This window comes from Myxine glutinosa, chromosome 9 (genome assembly GCF_964187855.1).
Source record: "Myxine glutinosa chromosome 9, kmMyxGlut1.1, whole genome shotgun sequence".
Taxonomy (NCBI): domain Eukaryota; kingdom Metazoa; phylum Chordata; class Myxini; order Myxiniformes; family Myxinidae; genus Myxine; species Myxine glutinosa.
This window is the reverse complement of record NC_136269.1, coordinates 121397619-121415650: the sequence shown is the minus strand read 5'-3', so window position 1 is coordinate 121415650 and position 18032 is coordinate 121397619. Positions and strand designations below refer to the sequence as shown.

The 18032-nt window shown below is 45.7% G+C and overlaps 1 protein-coding gene across 1 annotated transcript in view; it reads right to left on the bottom strand.

Annotated features, from left to right (window-relative positions):
- The window catches only part of LOC137434997 (cadherin-2), a 69861-nt gene that overhangs the window by 23572 nt on the left and 28257 nt on the right, over positions 1 to 18032 (bottom strand). Inside the window, exons 3-5 of the mRNA XM_068128312.2 lie at positions 11973 to 12214; positions 10480 to 10638; positions 9978 to 10133 (exon numbers count right to left, since the gene is read on the bottom strand). Coding sequence (XP_067984413.1) covers positions 9978 to 10133; positions 10480 to 10638; positions 11973 to 12214 — 557 coding nt within the window. The remainder of the gene's footprint in view (positions 1 to 9977; positions 10134 to 10479; positions 10639 to 11972; positions 12215 to 18032) is intronic.

Genomic DNA, 18032 nt, shown 5'->3' with positions numbered 1-18032 from the left:
GCACATCCATCGAACCATTCGCATTTCCACCCTTTCCAGCCTTCGTTGCTGCTCTACGTTCATTACCCATGTCTCGCTCCCATAAATCATAACACTTCTCACACATGCAGCATACACCTTTCCCTTCAGCTTCAGCGACACTCTCCTCCTCATCAGCACGCCACTCAGTTCCCGAAACTTCTTCCATGCACATCTCACTCGAGCAACCGTTGCCGAGTCTGATCCACCTTCTCCATTCAGCATGTCTCCGAAGTAGCAAAATGTTTTCACACCTTCCAGCTTCACGCCGTCTCCAAGATCCAACTCAACATTTCCTCCATCTGCAGCTCCCTCTGTGCACACCTTACATTTGAATGTAGCTGCCACACTGGTAAATGACCCTCTCAGACCACTACATTTTTGATGAACCCACTCAGCGCACATTGTACATTGAATGGAGTTCACTCCGACACCCTTCCTGCACACAGCACACGGCCACTTCCCAGTTCTTTCCACCTCACCACATGCTTTACCACTTGCCATCACCTTCGTCTTTCCGATATTCACCTTCAGACCTTTTGTCTCCATACATTCCTTCCACTTGTTCATCTTTTCCTTCAGTCCATCCATACTTTCCGCAATCAACACCAGATCATCTGCATACAACAACTCCCACGGTAAGCCCTCCTTTACGTTCTGAGCCAGCACCTCCATCACAGCTACAAATAGTAGTGGACTTAGTACCGACCCTTGATGCACTCCCACCTTCACCTCAAAATCACCACTGTTCCTGTCCTTCGTCCTTACAGCTGTGCACGCTCTTTTGTACATTGCCATCACTACTCTGATCAACCATTCCTCCACTCCTAACTTCCTCAATGCCCATGTCAATACTTTGCGTGGAACCCTATCGAATGCTTTCTCCAGATCAACAAACCCAAAAAAACAACTTCTTCCTCTTATCCATGTACTTCTCCTGCAACTGCCTCACAATGAAAAGCGCATCTGTCGTTCCTCTTCCTGGCATAAATCCAAACTGCATTTCGTCGATCTTCACTTTCTTCCTTATCCTCCTCTCCAACACCCTTTCCAATACCTTCATTCCATGCTCCAATAACTTTATCGCTCAGTACGAGCCACACTCCAGAGGGTCACCTTTCCCCTTGTATAGAGGGACGAGGGTACTCAGTTCCCAATCCACTGGAATGCGGCCTTCTTTCACCACCAGATTACAGATCTCTGTCATTCTCTTCACACCCCAACTTCCTGCTGCCTTCAATATATCTCCCACACTCCCGTCGGCCCTCCCGCTTTTCCACTCTTCATTGCTTTTATCGCTTCCTCAACTTCCTTCTCAGTTATCTTCTCTGCCGGTCCTAAAACTGGGTTACTCTCTATGTTGCCATCCCATTCATTCTCTGTATTCAACAGCATTTCCATATATCTTTTCCATCTTCCTTTAATTCCATCTGGGTCGACAACGATTTGTCCCACTTCATCCTTCAAGCAACTCACCCCCATCACATCACACCTCTCTTTCGCTATGTGCTTTGCAATCCTGAATCCTGCTTTCTGACCCTCTTCCGAATCCAAGCGTTCTCCGAACATTTTCCTACATGCCTCCTGCGCCTTTGCTACCTCTTTCTTTGCAGCCTTCCTGGCTGCCTTATAACTTTCATGCTCTGCTGTTTCTGCTCCCATACCCTTCGCCTTCTGCCACTCCTTGAACTTCTTCCTCTTCTCGTCAATCCTCTTTCCAACTTCAACATCCCACCACCATGTTTCCGAGTGCCTCGGTGGTCCTTTTTTCCATCCACATACCTCACCAACGGCTCCCAACAGACTAGCTTTCATTGACATCCAACCACTTTCAAGCTCAACCACATCATCCTCTACCCTACTCAGCCTCTCTTTTAATGCCTCCCTTACTGTCACCTCTTTCAACCTCCACACCTTCATTCTCGGTTGGTACTTCACCCGCCGAGCTCTCCTCGCACCTTTCACCCTTATGTCGCAGACAACCAAGTGGTGCTGTGAAACAGCCTCCTCCCCCGGGATCACCTTTGTGTCCCGGAGGTGCCCCCTATCTCGCCTACGCACCATCAGGTAGTCAACGGTTGTCGTCGACCCACCTGACGTGTATGTAACAAGCTTATTATCCTCTTTCTGGAACTGAGTATTACAAATCAACAAATCAGCTCCATCAGCAAACTCCAAAATCCTTTCACCTTCTCCATTTCTCACACCATATCCGTAACCCCCATGAACTCCCTCAAAACCATCCATACTCCTTCCCACATGTCCATTCAGGTCTCCTCCCACCACAACAACTTCCTCATCTTTCACGTTTTCCATCAGCTTCTCTATCGCACACCAGAACTTGTCCTTCTCTTCATCGCTTCGACCAACCTGCGGAGCATATTCCGAGATGACGTTCACCAAGAGCTTTCCAATCATTATTTTCACCATCATCAACCTATCACTCACTCTAGTCACACTCACCACACTGTCTACAAACTCCTCAGAAAACAGGACACCAACACCATTCACGCCCTCCGGGCACCCTTGCCACACAAACTTGTATTTCTGTCCCTGCCTACCCTTCACCATTCTCACACCACTTCCCTTCCATCTCGTCTCTTGCACACAACATATGTCCACTCTTCTTCCGACCAATACTTCCACCACTTCTCCTGATCTCCCTGTCATTGTCCCTACATTCCATGTCCCAAACCTCAGAAACCGATCTCCACTTCGGGCTGCACCCTGCCCATATGTACTTGTAATTGTCATGGTTCTCTTTTTGAGGCAATGTTTTTATGGCCGGATGCCCTTCCTGACGCCAACCCTCTTAGTCGTCTCTTATGACACGCAGGGATACGGTGTACCTATTCTGACCAGGGTACACACTGGGAAACGTTTAAAACATGGAAATTCTGGAGGGGGGGGGGGGGGGTCGGCAAAATGAGGACCAGCTTACTGGTAACAGGAGGCACTTCATCAGCAGCAGCCACTCCCCCAGGAAATGATGCAACCAGCAGCCACAGGCTGAACATGACCCACTATCATTATTATTATCATTTACATTATCATTATCATGATGTACCATTATCATAATTATTATAATTGCAATTATCATGATGTACCATTATCATAGTTATTATCATTATGTATCATTATCATTATGTACGAGAATCATGTACTATTACCATTATCATAATTATTATCATTATCATAATTATTATCATTTCCATAATCATTATCATATTTTTTTAATCATTTCCATTATCATTATCATTGTTATTATTACTTCCATTATTATTACTAGGGCATTGCCCGTACTATATCTATATCTAAAATTATATCCCCCCCCCTCTATTTACATGAAATGGTTTGGTCCAAAGCGAACGGCTTGCGAGTACGGTGACAATCCCCCCCCCCCTCTATTTACATGCAATGGTTTGGTCCAAAGCGAACGGCTTCCGGAGTTTGGTAAAGAAATCGCCATCGCGTGCACAAACGCGCAGGAAAGCGAATGAATCGCAAATTCGGTTTTATTAGTTTTAAAACATAGTTTAACGCCAACATAGTTTGCAAACGTGAAATAAATGAATACGCTGTCAAATGTGCCATCCGAGGCAGAGTGTGTCCTCCACGTTCGGCACACGCGATCGTTCGCTGCTCTCTGATTGGTTGAATCGTTTTTTGGACATAGCTCGGTAAGTAATTGTCCGATTAATATGAAACCTTGAAAAGGCACATCCTCGGGTCCCCAGCAATATACCTGGCAAGTTAAAAGTATATCGGACCCGTGGTTGTCGAGAAACAGCGGTCACAGACAAACAAACGTACAGACGTACAGACGTACAGAGATTACTGGAATTATAGATAGATTATTATTATTATTATTATTATCATTTCCATTATCTTATCATTTTGTAGCATTATCATTATCATGATGTACCATGATCACAATTATTATCATTTCCATTATCATGATCATTATTATTATGTATGAGAATCATGTACCATTATTATCATTATCTTTACTAGGGCATGCCCGTACTATATATATGCCCGTACTATATATCTATCTAAAATTATATCCCCCCCCTCTATTTACATGAAATGGTTTGGTCCATTCGCAACGCCAAAGCGAACGGCGAACGGCTTGCGAGTACAGTGACAATCCCCCCCCTCTATTTACATGAAATGGTTTCGTCCATTCGCAACGACCACAGAACCCCCCCCCTCTATTTACATGGAATGGTTTGGTCCATTCGCAACGCCGGCACACGCGATCGTTCGCTGCTCTCTGATTGGTTGAATCGTTTTTTGGACATAGCTCGGTAAGTAATTGTCCGATTAATATGAAACCTTGAAAAGGCACATCCTCGGGTCCCCAGCAATATACCTGGCAAGTTAAAAGTATATCGGACCCGTGGTTGTCGAGAAACAGCGGTCACAGACAAACAAACGTACAGACGTACAGACAGACAGACAGAGATTACTGGAATTATAGATAGATGATTTCAACAGTACATAATTAATAGACATATGTTCTGTGCAGCCAAAAAACAGACAAATAAACAAGAAATATCATGCATAGCACGATACCAGCAAAATCCCTAAAATATGTTGTTGACCTTTGGCCTATTTGACCTTTTGGCATGTGTTGACCTCAAGAATAATTGGTGGTTGAAATCAGTTAGCCGATTTCAAATTTCAAGTCAATCGGATGAAAATTGAGGATTTTAGAAATTTGGAAAAAAGTGGTTGACCTTTGGCCTATGTTGACCTTTTGGCCTCAAAAATATATAGGATTTTGTCGGACCACGAACTCTACCATTTGGTGAAGTTTCGTGAAGATCGGTTTAAAATTGTGACCTGTAGGCATGGATTGGTGAGCAGACACACAAACACACAAACAAACACACACACAAACCAACATCAACATATCATTTTAATAATATACAAAAATTAACATACTTGCAAAAAAATGTTTTTTTGTTTTTTTTTGCCAAGTAATAACGTTCACGACCAACCAATATACTTGAAAATTCTTTGATTTTCGCAAGTAACAACAAACGGACCCAAATGCAATCCTTTGCCGAGCGTAACAAGTTGCAAATATATCATATGTGTCGTGAAATTGTGCCTAAGTTTGAACCCAGGTGTTATGCGGCTTCTGTCCACTGCGCGGCAGATATAAGAACTCAGACAGACAGGGCTACGATCATTCCTGTGAAATTTATCGTGTGTAATGTTGTGCATACTTAGATGGTGCGTATCATTCCTTTATTCCAGGCTTGCTTGTGCTAGTTGCAAATCCATTACTGATTCCTATGAATGCTGAATATTGATATGTTGCTTGTTGGTTTTCTTACAGGTATTGCTAGAGATCGATTCAGAATTAAACTCACAATCTGAGACAATGTTGTAACTCTGGTTTTTACAACAATTAATTCTGAATCCTCTCTTGTCTTGAGCGGGAACGCCATGACTCATAAGCTGATACAAGTTCCGATCTTCGGAGCGGATCAACAGGCGCCGGACGCGTCTGCCCAGCTCCAGCATTGGCTAAGTCTGCTGACAAGCTACCTGGGAGCCCAGGAGGGTCTCACAGATGCAACCAAGCTCGCGGTGCTGAACTCCCGCGTGTCTCATATAGTTTTCACGTACATATCCCAGTGCGGCACATACGCCGACAATGAGGCAGAATTACGACGGATTTACATCAAGACTCGGAGCGTGGTCTATACTCGATATCTGCTTGCGTCTCGGCGAGAAAACCCATCGGAGACCATCGACCACTTGGTCCAGGAACTTCACCGATTAGCGAAGGACTGTACAACAGAAGCACGGACACACAAACAAGTATGTGACGATTTGATGAGAGACGCATTTGTTTCGGGGCTTCACTCGCCTATAACACGACAGAGATTGCTTGAAGAAACGGATCTGACGCTGGAAAAAGCTCATAAATTATCGCTTGTGTACCAAGAAGTACAGGCACAATCGAAAGCGTACGAACGACCGTACGTCACTGCGGGTTTAACCAGACCGGAGAGAGCTACTATCGCGGAGCAAATGGATGCTGCACCTCGGCCGGAATCGGGGACAACGGACACTCTCGAGGATCCCGGCCCGAGTGTGACAGCCGCCGCCGCCGCCGCTGCCGCTCCATCAGCCGGAAGTAACGCTAGTGCTTTTTCTGCGGGAACCGGAATCATTTAAGGTCAGTTTGTCCGGCCAGAGAAGCGACGTGTCATTCCTGCTCTCGGAAAGGACATTTTGCAAAGGTTTGTCGCTCGTCACGGGGCCGGCGAACTCGCTCGACTTTGTCTGTGATTCTCTCTCCACCCGAGAGACAATCGGTGCCCCGCGCAGCCTTGATTGGGATCACCTCCCCGCACAGCTCACGCGACCTTGACTAGGATCAACTCGCTGATGAGACAATCGGCGCCTGGCTCGGCTCGAACGCCCTTGACTGGGATCATCTCCCCGCGCAAGCTTCGGATGTCTCGAACGCCCTTGCCTGGGATCCCTTCATCGCCTGGGGCACGTTCGGCTTCACGATCGACGCTGGCTGGCGTCGGGTCCACACGCGCGGCTCGCGCGCCCCCTCTGGATGACTCGACGACTACCGGGCCACCTGGACTGTCAAACGCTGTTATTCCAATTATGATTGAGGGGCAGAACGCAAACGCCTTAATCGACACGGGTTCTACTGATAGCTATGTCGATTTACGACTTGTTCAGAAGCATAGCTGGCCGATTCTCGGGTCAACACGCCAAATTTTTATGGCTTCCCAAGGGCTATGGCTACGCACTTGAGGGGAATGCTGGCTGAAGCTTGTGATTAATGGCCGAATGTTTCCGGATGTGCACTTAATGGTCTTACCAGCGTTATGTGCAGAAGTGTTGCTAGGACACGATTTTCTCCGTCGGCATGGCCGTTTGGAAATGGAATTTGGTGGTGATGATACTCTTGCTGTGTGTGCTCTGGCAGGGATGGAAGTTGACCCACTGTCGCTGTTTCCCAATGTGACTCCTGGCTGTACACCGGTTGCCGTTAAATCGCGACGCCATTCACGGGCTGACACGCAATTGATTGCTGAGGAGACTGGGCAGCTATTAAAGGAGGGCATAATCGATCCTAGTCGATCGCCTTGGAGAGCCCAGGTTTTGGTGGTTCAGACCGAAACTCACCGCAAATGCATGGTAATCGACTATTCGCAGACGATTAATCAGTTTACGCAATTGGACGCCTACCCACTCCCGGGATTGGATTCTCTGGTTCGACAGGTGGCACAGTACTCGGTATATAGTACTTTCGATCTCCGCAGCGCGTATCATCAGATTCCAATCTCTGAGGCAGATCGCATCCAGACAGGGTTTGAATCCGGACAGAGGTTGTACCAGTTCACCCGTCTGCCTTTTGGGGTCACAAATGGGGTTCCTGCTGCCAAAGGGCCATGGATGACATCATTGCTAAGGAGAGCTTAACCGATGTCTTTGTTTACCTGGATAATCTCACTGTTTGTGGGTACGATCAAGCTCATCATGATGCTAATCTGAAGCGCTTCCTCAAGGTTGCGCACAAGTACCACCTGACTATGAACAAGGCTAAATGTCGCTATTCCACTCGAACGATAGATCTCCTGGGGTACACCGTGACCCACGGCATTATCACCTTCTATCTCAGAAGATAAGGAGCGACTGCGACCCTTGCTCGACATGGCCCCGCCACATGATCGTGCTTCTTTGAAGTGTGCTCTCGGGCTTTTTGCTCATTATTCAAAGTGGGTTCAAAATTTTTCTGAGAAGCTTCATCCACTTGTGGATTGCAAAGAGTTCCCCATTAGTCACGCCACTAAGGCCGCTTTCCATGGCCTGAAGTCAGACATAGCTGGCGCCGCTGTCTCGTCTATTGATGAAAACAAGTCCTTTGTTTTGGAAAGCGATGCGTCGGAACATGCGATAGCTGCCACACTCTCTCAAGGGGGGCAACCTGTGGCCTTCTTTACAAGGACTCTCTCCTCTGCGGAAAAACGACACTCGTCTGTTGAAAAGGAGGCGTACGCTATTGTTGGGTCTATCAGGCGCCGGCGGCCATATTTGCTTGGCAAATGTTTTGAGATCATTACTGATCAACAAAGTGTCGCTTTTATGTACGACACGCGCCATGCTCAGCGCATTAGCCGCATTAATAATGAGAAAATCACTCGCTGGAGGATTGAATTAGCCGATTATTGCTACACTATCAGGTATTGCCCAAGGCGGGATAATCTCGCAGCGGATGCATTATCATGGCCAGCGGTGTGTGCAAGTCTCACCTCCTTTGAGGACCTGCACGTTCTTCATGACTCATTGTGCCATCCCGGCGTGACGCATTTAGCTCATTATGTGCGCAGTCGCAATTTGCCCTACTCCATTGAGGATATTTGTCAGCTATCTCGCACTTGTTCTGTTTGTGCTGAACTCAAACCTCGCTTCTACAACCCTCGGATGGGTACGCTGGTCCAGGCTACCCGTCCGTGGGAGAGATTGGCAATGGACTTCAAAGGACCCCTGCCGACTACGTGTCTACCGCCTTGTCCAGGAATACCGGCTTCGGGTAGTTCTCGTTATCTTCTCACGATCATTGACGAGTTCTCCAGATTCCCTTTTGCTTTCCCGTGCGGCGATATGTCCGCCGCAACGGTTATCCGGTGTCTGCAGTACTTGTTTTCTATGTTTGGGAATCCGGCCTACGTGCACACCGATCGAGGAGCGGTGTTTTTGTCCCAGGATTTGAGAACCTTCTTGCTCCAGCGTAATGTCGCGTCTAGCTATACTACTCCATATAGGCCACAGGCGAACGGACAGGTGGAACAATTTAATGGCATTATATGGAAAGCCATTACTCTGGGCCTTAAAACCCGCGGACTAGGACTGGACCGGTGGGCCTGGGTGGTACCCGGGGCGCTAAGCTCGATCAGGACTTTATTGTGCACCGCTACTAATCAAACTCCCCATGACCGTATGTTTCGTTACTCGCGTCGTTCTGGCGGTATCCGTCCTTTGCCGGGCTGGCTTGCTGAGCCCGGACCGGCTTTCCTCAAACGCGTGGTTCATTCAAGTAAATATGACCCGCTCGTTGACAAGGTTCATATCCTCCAAGCCAACCCTGAGCACGCTCGAGTGCTGCTGCCAAATGGACGTGAGTCTACAGTCTCGGTGCGTCATCTTGCCCCATGCGGGGATGCTGTTGGGCCGGACTTTGGCCCGGTTAATCCGTCGATGGGGAATCCACCGTCAACCCCACCACCACACGCGCCCGATACGGATGGCCTTGTGGAGCCACCGCCATCACCCGAGTTAGGCGGTTATTCCGACGCGGGGGAATTCGGCTTTGTGGTTGAAGCTCCTGACGCCTATCGGACGCGCGCCGGAAGAGAAATTCGCTGCCCCGATCGCTATGGCTGGGACTGACATGGACTGCTGCTAACTGATGTTTTTATGCTGCTATGGCTTGCTAGCTTGATTTCCACCACGAGGGGTAGTGTAGTTTTAACGCTGGGGAGAATGTAGTGAAATTGTGCCTAAGTTTGAACCCAGGTGTTATGCGGCTTCTGTCCACTGCGCAGCAGTTATAAGAACGCAGACAGACAGCGCTACGATTATTCCTGTGACATTCATCATGTGTAATGTTGTGCATACTTAGATGGTGCGTATCATTCCTTTGTTCCAGGCTTGCTTGTGCTAGTTGCAAATCCATTACTGATTCCTATGAATGCTGAATATTGATATGTTGCTTGTTGGTTTTCTTACAGGTATTGCTAGAGATCGATTCAGAATTAAACTCACAATCTGAGACAATGTTGTAACTCTGGTTTTTACAACAATATGTAATCACAGCAATTATTACATTTTTTTTCTTTAAAAGAATAAATTCTTTTAAAAAAAACAATTACAAAAAACACTGCACTAATAGTTTCTTGTAAACATGGTACCTGGTAGCTAGCGATCTGTTCTCGGTCCAGCCAGCGTGTGACAAACATTTGGCCAGAAATGGCGTCTATTTTGAAGACCCCAACAGGTGGCTGGTCAGAGCCAGGACCCGTCACGCTATAGCGCAAGTCGTTGTGTTTATCGTTATCTGATTTCACCTGGAGCCAGACAACACATCGCTTTGTCTCATTGCCAAAATACGAGCAATTTAACTTTGATACACCAAGCAAAGCGATGAAAGTTGAAGAGGCATAAAATAGGAATGGGAAACAGTTTTAGGAAGAAAAGAAAATGTATAAAAACAACCACAATATTTAAACGTGACTATTCAAATCAAAGCACCCCGACACATCCCAGGCAAACGTCGTTATGAAGTCAGCGAAAACAAAATTCCCCAAGTAAAAAACTATGGACCCATTTGGAAGCAAGAAAGCAGAAATGCACCAACTAGCAGAAGTTTGGCGTCTCTGTTACAAGCATCGAACTAGTGGCTTGATGACCCACCGTTACAAGAGGCTTTGGGAATGGACCTCGTTCATTCTCTGGCACACTGATCGGTGGAATAACCCAATCACGCTTTTGCCTTCGAGAGCTCCCACTTCGCCGAAGTTGGGAGAAGTACAGAGTGGCTGGCTCGGAGTGTTGTCCGGTTGTCCAACGAACCTACGGTAACAGATAAATTGGTTAATATAACTTGGTTTCTTAACCTGGCATGCGCAGGTGATGATCGGGTTGGAGATGCACTTTATCGAATGATGAAGCATTCTACATTACACACTGAGAACACTACTTCCTGAGAGCAGACATGCCAAGGATTATTAAGGGAGGAGGCAGGAAATAAATAATTCTACACGCACCTGCATTAATGAAATTGTAACGTTCAATGGCCTTAAGTCGAGCATTCAGAGGAAAACACCTCAAAATAACATGGATTGCTATCTTAACCCTTAGATGCAGGCGTCACAAATCTTACATAAGCGCAGCCATTGGGCCTCGGCAGCCCAACGGATGTATTCGTGTAATATATATATATTATTAATAATTCTTTTTTTCTTCATATCCTTTTTCAATCCAAGTCGATGCTCATGGATTTGCTCAGAAAATGTGAATCATTGATCCTAATATTTGGAAGAATCCCATACAAGTAATGATTCATTTTTTAATTTTTTTGCAAAACAATTTTTTTGTTCTTAGTTTTTCAACTTTTTTTCTCTAAAAGTTGAGGCTCGTGGAGGAGTAGCTCAAAAATATGATTCACTGATCCTTTTATTTCGAATGTATATGACCACAACTGTCAAAAATCCTACACCAATACAGCCATTGGGCCTCAGAGGCCCCACGAATGTATTTGTGTAAAGTTTTTTAATTTTCATATTTTTGTCACTGAATTATTTGTAACCAAGTTATAGGAGCATATAATGAGGGTCATATCGAGAAAATAATGATATAACATAGTAGTACAACAACATTTATGCGGGGCCTCGAAGGTCCCAGGCCTGCATTCGTGTCGGATTTTTGGGTTATAAGTGAAGAATGAAGATTTTCCCACGAGCCTGAATGAAATTTTTATTTATTTATGTCACTGAATGTTGTGGAACAACATGAAAGTCAGTGAAAATGAGGCTCATTCCCAAAAAAAATTGTACAGCATTGTTTTTGCAACAAAAAAAACCTTGTGGGCATCCGAGGTCCAATCACTGCATCTAAGGGTTAATATCAGTAAAGATGTAAAATATTTCACCATCAAGTTTCATGTCGACCAATTTTGAGACAAAAATCATAAATGCACAAAATGGCAGAAGTCTGCTACATCTTCAGCCAATACAGACAGGCTGAGCAAAACTCATAAATGCACAGTAAAAGGTTCTTACTGATCAACTACTAAAGGTTAATCCCTCATTGGGTGAAGATCGGTGATAGAAATGTCAAAAGCAAGATGTCACACACCATCGTCCACTCCAAATCAATCATCGACTCCGATTCTAAGAGCAACACACCTGTTTCCTGTTGGGTTGCTTCATCTTTGCCTTCATCGCCTGTACTTGTAGTTTGACGACTGTGTGTGGTTTGCCCAGGCCGTGTCTTTCTCCATCCCTCGCATACACCGAGAACTTGAGTGTCCTCCGTGAAAGCAGCAGACGCCGACTCGCGAATATGGTGCCGTTTGTGGTGATGCGGAAGGCTGGGTCACCGACTCCCAAAATGACCTCACCACCACCCTTGCAGTCATCAAAGTGCACTGCGGAGCCGAGAGAAAGCACCAAAATGGTGAGCAACGGTAAGGAAAAGCTGTGGATACAAAGAGAAGCTGACTGTTTGATCGAGTGGTTAAAGACTTGTTTGTTTCTCCACTAGCTGATTCATTCCCAAGGCTGCTCACTCTTGCCAACCCACTGTAGGCAAGCATGGTAAATATGCCAAATGCCCCTTCACAAGAGATAAGGGAGAGGAATCCGTAGGCTGGTTTACAGTTTACGGATCGAAAGAAATTGAGGAGCTTCCACAGATGGATTCATAAACAGAATAGATTATGGCGAGTGTAAGTAAGATGAGTGTTCAGGCATCACCATCACAAAAGGTCCATTATCCTGGATGCCTTCAAGTACTCCAGCGTGCCTTTATCTACAGGGTGTATTACAATCCCCAAAACAAAGATGAAATTTCCACCAAGCTGTGCATTTTGGACATCAGCTTCGATGGAAAAGAGTTACAATGGTGTAATGTCCATGGAATATTCCTTACAAATTGCATCTAAAAGCTCCTGAGATTCGCATAGCTCCTTTAAGTTATTCAGTCACAGCTCCCACCCACACATCATAGCACTCCAGAGAAAACGTTTTAAACCAGCCTTGGTGGAGTAATGGTTAGAGCATCTGCTCTGAGCCTGGGAGGTCGGTGGTTCGAACCCTGGCCGAGCCATACCAAAGACTTAAAAATGGTATGTGCTGCTTCCTTGCTTGAGGTTCAGCATTTAAAAGGATAAGAGGATAAGAGGATCAGAGGATCACAGGATAAGAGCATGGACAATCCCCATAGGTTGGCATCCAAGAGGAGGAGGAAATTCCTCCTTAGGGAATGCCCCACTGAGTGCGGTGAGAAAGGCGGCACCATTGTTGTAGCATCGCTGGTACCCACAGTGCCCTGAGAAGTGACGGCACTTCCCTCAAGCTCAGTGACTGCGTTTTGTCTCGTGTATTCGGCTGCATGTCCATGTATGTGAAATGTGTTTGTGTGGCAGCTCCACCTCGAGCCTTATATCCTGTAAAAAAAATATTATACCATGAATGAAATATGAATGATCGTTTTCAGGCCATTTTTCCCCGCTACAGCGGGGGTTAGCCTTGTGGGCCCCATGACAATCATGGTTCCCTGTTTGAGGCAATGCTTTTATGGCCGGATGCCCTTCCTGACGCCAACCCTTGGTCGCCTCTTACGATGCGCAGGGATACGGTGTACCTATTCTAAATCGGGGTACACACCGGGATCATTCATCCCAGCAAGCTGGTACTCAATTTGCCGACCTCGGAAGGATGACAGGCTGAGTCAACCCCCCTGGTGATAATTTAGCGATCGACCGGGATTCCGAACCCAGGATCCTAGGATCCCAAGCCGGCACCCTGACCGCTAAACCAACACCAGGCTGCTGATATACCATGACCACTGATAAAGATGATGGTGCCACCATAAATAAATTTTAAAAACCACCTTTAGAGGCCATTTTCCCCTGCAAAGCAGGGATTGGCCTTTTTCAGGGACCGTGGTTGTTGTTTTTTGGTCCCCTTTTTGAAGCAATGTTTTACGGCCGGATGCCCTTCCTGCCGCCAGCCCTTTTTACGACAAACAGGGCATTACCAGTGAACTGGTACTCAATTAGCCGACCTCGGAAGGATGACAGGCTGAGTCAACCCCCCTGGCGTTAATTCAGCGATCGACCGGGATTTGAACCCAGAATCCTAGGATCCTAAGCTGGCACCCTAGCCGCTAGCCCAACACCAGGGATGGTGCCACCATGACCACTGATAAAGATGATGATGCCACCATGACCACTGATAAAGATGATGGTGCCACCATGACCACTGATAAAGATGATGGTGCCACCATGACCACTGATAAAGATGATGGTGCCACCATGACCACTGATAAAGATGATGGTGCCACCATGACCACTGATAAAGATGATGGTGCCACCATGACCACTGATAAAGATGATGGTGCCACCATGACCACTGATAAAGATGATGGTGCCACCATGACCACTGATAAAGATGATGGTGCCACCATGACCACTGATAAAGATGATGGTGCCACCATGACCACTAATAAAGACGATGGTGCCACCATGACCACTAATAAAGACGATGGTGCCACCATGACCACTGATAAAGATGATGGTGCCACCATGACCACTAATAAAGATGATGGTGCCACCATGACCACTGATAAAGATGATGGTGCCACCATGACCACTGATAAAGATGATGGTGCCATCATGACCACTGATAAAGATGATGGTGCCATCATGACCACTGATAAAGATGATGGTGCCACCATGGCCACTGATAAAGATGATGGTGCCACCATGACCACTGATAAAGATGATGGTGCCACCATGACCACTGATAAAAATGATGGTACCACCATGACCACTGATAAAGATGATGGTGCCACCATGACCACTGATAAAGACGATGGTGCCACCATGACCACTGATATCGGGGGTTCCACCTGCTTTGGAAATTAGTTTCACTGCCGTACGTTTCAGGATCGGAAAGAAAGATCTTTGGTTAATTGGAACTTTTGCACTTCGCAAATGATCATGTGTTTTCCCTTCGCTTGTTCCTGCCACGTATTCCTCATAATGAATGTTAAATAAGCTAAAAGGTTCAAGATCATGCATCGAAAACAACTGCCTTGTGAAAACATTTGAAAAAAAACTTCCAAAAACCAATGCAAGAATGTCTTCTAATTAGTATCCCACCTCGATCGTGCGGGGATGTGGGACTCGCTGCTAAAGGATTCAGGACCACCAGGCTCGAACCTGGACTCTGCTTGCCAGTACTTGATTAAATAAATAAAGATTTCAAATATTTTCACTCCAGCATTTCCAAACTTGGTGTTTTGGCTTCAGAGGTCCTGTCTAGATCTTCCCCGGGGCAGTTTTCTTGGAAAAATTCTTTCCTCCATTCTAATTAGTTCGGTCCCTGCGAGGTAACAAATATCCCCCAAGGAAGATGTTAGTTTGCTCTACCATCAAGTTTTGAGGCGTAAATTAACGACACATAACGAATAGCTGATGAGCGTACGTAGCCCGAGGTTGTGCCGTGTTCAACAGAGTAGTCTGTTTAACAGTAATTTCTTCAAACTGAGACCCAATTTGAAAACATTCTGTCCTGTTATTAGTGCAAAATGGAGGCAGAGAAAGTTCTTCTTCCAGTGTTGTATGAAAACAGGAAGTGTGGACTTTATTTTGTGACAACATGCACTGCTTTCCGGATTCATACTCTGCAATGGTTGTGATTTTATACGCATACACTACTAGTTCCCGACTGCAAAGCCGCAATGAGCCGGCGAAGCCAAAGCCTCTTGCCACTATTTTACCCATCACGATGGCATCAGTAGGTTAGGTAGTTGATAGTAGGTCGGTGTAGGTACCGTACCTGGTAAGACTTGGTAAAAGAGAAGAGCAGACAGTCCTCCCCAATACCTACATACAATAAATGTCACAAGAAGCTTAAGGAAGTAACTATACGATGTGCTAGCTTAAGGCCTATTTTAAGAAATTTTAACTGGGCTTAACATACGTTTTCACAGTATGTGTGTAGTCTTCTAACTTCAGTCGCTGTCAGGACTGGTTCTCTCCGGGCACGGCAGCTTCCTCCACCAGAAGAAGTTAGCTTGCAGTAAGATCAGTGCCAACAGATCAGACGATAGCGCCGTTTCAACGGCAATGTGTGACTGTCGTTAATCAAACAGAGCTTTCTTTCTTTATGTAAACCGCTTATACCGTATTTCTGGCCGTGAAAAACTATCCCCTACGGCCGCGAGATTTCTAAAAAATAATTCTTCGTCAATTTTAGAATATTTGACGCCGTTTTCAGCGTCCGAAACGCGTAATAAGCTTTTTAAAAATATTTTTCAAATGCTCGAATCTCATTGGTTCCGGTGTTTGGTGACGATTTTCGTTGAAGATAACGAGGTTGGTCTTAACGTATTTTAATTACAAATTAGAGGTGCATTAGATTGTGAATCAAACAAAGACAGGTGAAACAAACTCCTATTGAACTTTTTCGCAATTGTTTTATGCAAACTTCCGCATCCGGTCGATGGCGGCCTCCCTTGCGTGATTTGGTTTTAGAAACATTTTTTCAAATGCTCGAATCTCATTGGTTCCGGTGTTTGGTGACACTTTTCGTTGAAGATAACCAGGCCCGTGCGGGCCGAGGTTGGTCTTAAAGTATTTTAATTATCAATTAGAGGTGCATAAGATTGTGAATCAAACAAAGACGGGTGAAAGAAACTCCTATTGAACGTTTTTCAATTTCTAATGCATACTTCCGCATCCGCAAGATGGCGGCCTCCATTGAGCTTCGGAATTCTCAACCCAAGGCATAATCTGGTTTTCGACATAATACGTACGCGTTTATTGACAACACCGGCTTCGCCGGCTATAAAATCACAGGCCTAAGAACTCAGACAATGTGGACCAAAATGCCTCGCTGTAGACATGAAATCCAAAGCCAAAGGGATACCTCGACACGCAGCCATTTCTCATGGGATTTATTGATTTATAAGTATGAAAAACAAAATATTTATAAAGTTTGTGCAAGACATTCCAAACACCTCATAAATGAGAAATAATCCAATCGGGATAATTTGTCAATAATGACGTCACTGATTGCTTCAGTTGGAAATCCAGCAAAACAGGAAGTTGGTGGTGCTCTTTGGAATGAATCTCTCATGGGTTTTCAGGTGGCATCACTCTCCCATATGATGGCAACACAGTAAAACTGCTCTTGCTTTTATCTTGGGTCCGAAGGTAACAATTGATCTTCACAATGGCTAGCATTCACTCACCCTCAAGGCATTAGCATAGACCACCACCCAAAAGGAGAAGTGTGCGAGGGTCCCAAGTCCACAAGAACATCATTATCACCTATTACCGATGATACGACTTTGTTGGATCATATACAGGCCAAGCCAGGCCGTCTTTGGTGCAGTTCTGAAAGCATCCCTACTCAGATAGTGATTGCCTCGAGGTAGGAAACTGTAGTTAGCAAATTGTTAGATTATTATATTATTTTTCGGGCCTTCCTCACACTAAATAGGCCATTGCCCATGGTTATTGTTCTTGTTTTATAAAATGAATCTTTTTCCTAACCCTTCCCCGAACCCTAACCCTAACGCTAACCCTAACCCTAACACTAAATAGGCCATTGTCCATGGTTATTGTTGTAGTTTTATAAAATGAATCTTTTTCCTAAACCTTCCCCTAACCCTAACCCTAAACCTAACTAGGCCATTGTCCATGGTTATTGTGGTAGTTTTATAAAATGAATCTTTTTCCTAACCCTTCCCCTAACCCTAATAAGGCTACCACCCGCTGTTGCAGGGAAAATGGCCTTTAAAATGCCTGTTGTTGTTGTTCCCCTAACCCTAACCCTAACAACCCTAACCCTAACCCTAACAACTAACCCTAACCCTACCCTACCCCTACCCTAACTCAACCTTACCCTAACCCTACCCAACCCTACCCTAACCCTACCCTAACTCAACCTTACCCTAACCCTACCCAACCTTACCCTAACCCTACCCAACCCTACCCTACCCCTACCCTAACTCAACCTTACCCTAACCCTACCCAACCCTACCCTAACCCTACCCCACCCCCCCACCCCCCCACCCCTGCCCCTCAAACAGGAAATTAAGCTAGAAACAAGCCGTAATGACAAACTGTTAAGTCTTGGCAATCTCATGTGAGCAAAAACCCTCAAAATGAATGGTTATTTATGATTGCAGTATAAGCAGCCCTCCAGCACCAACTCTCTCTCTCTCTCTCT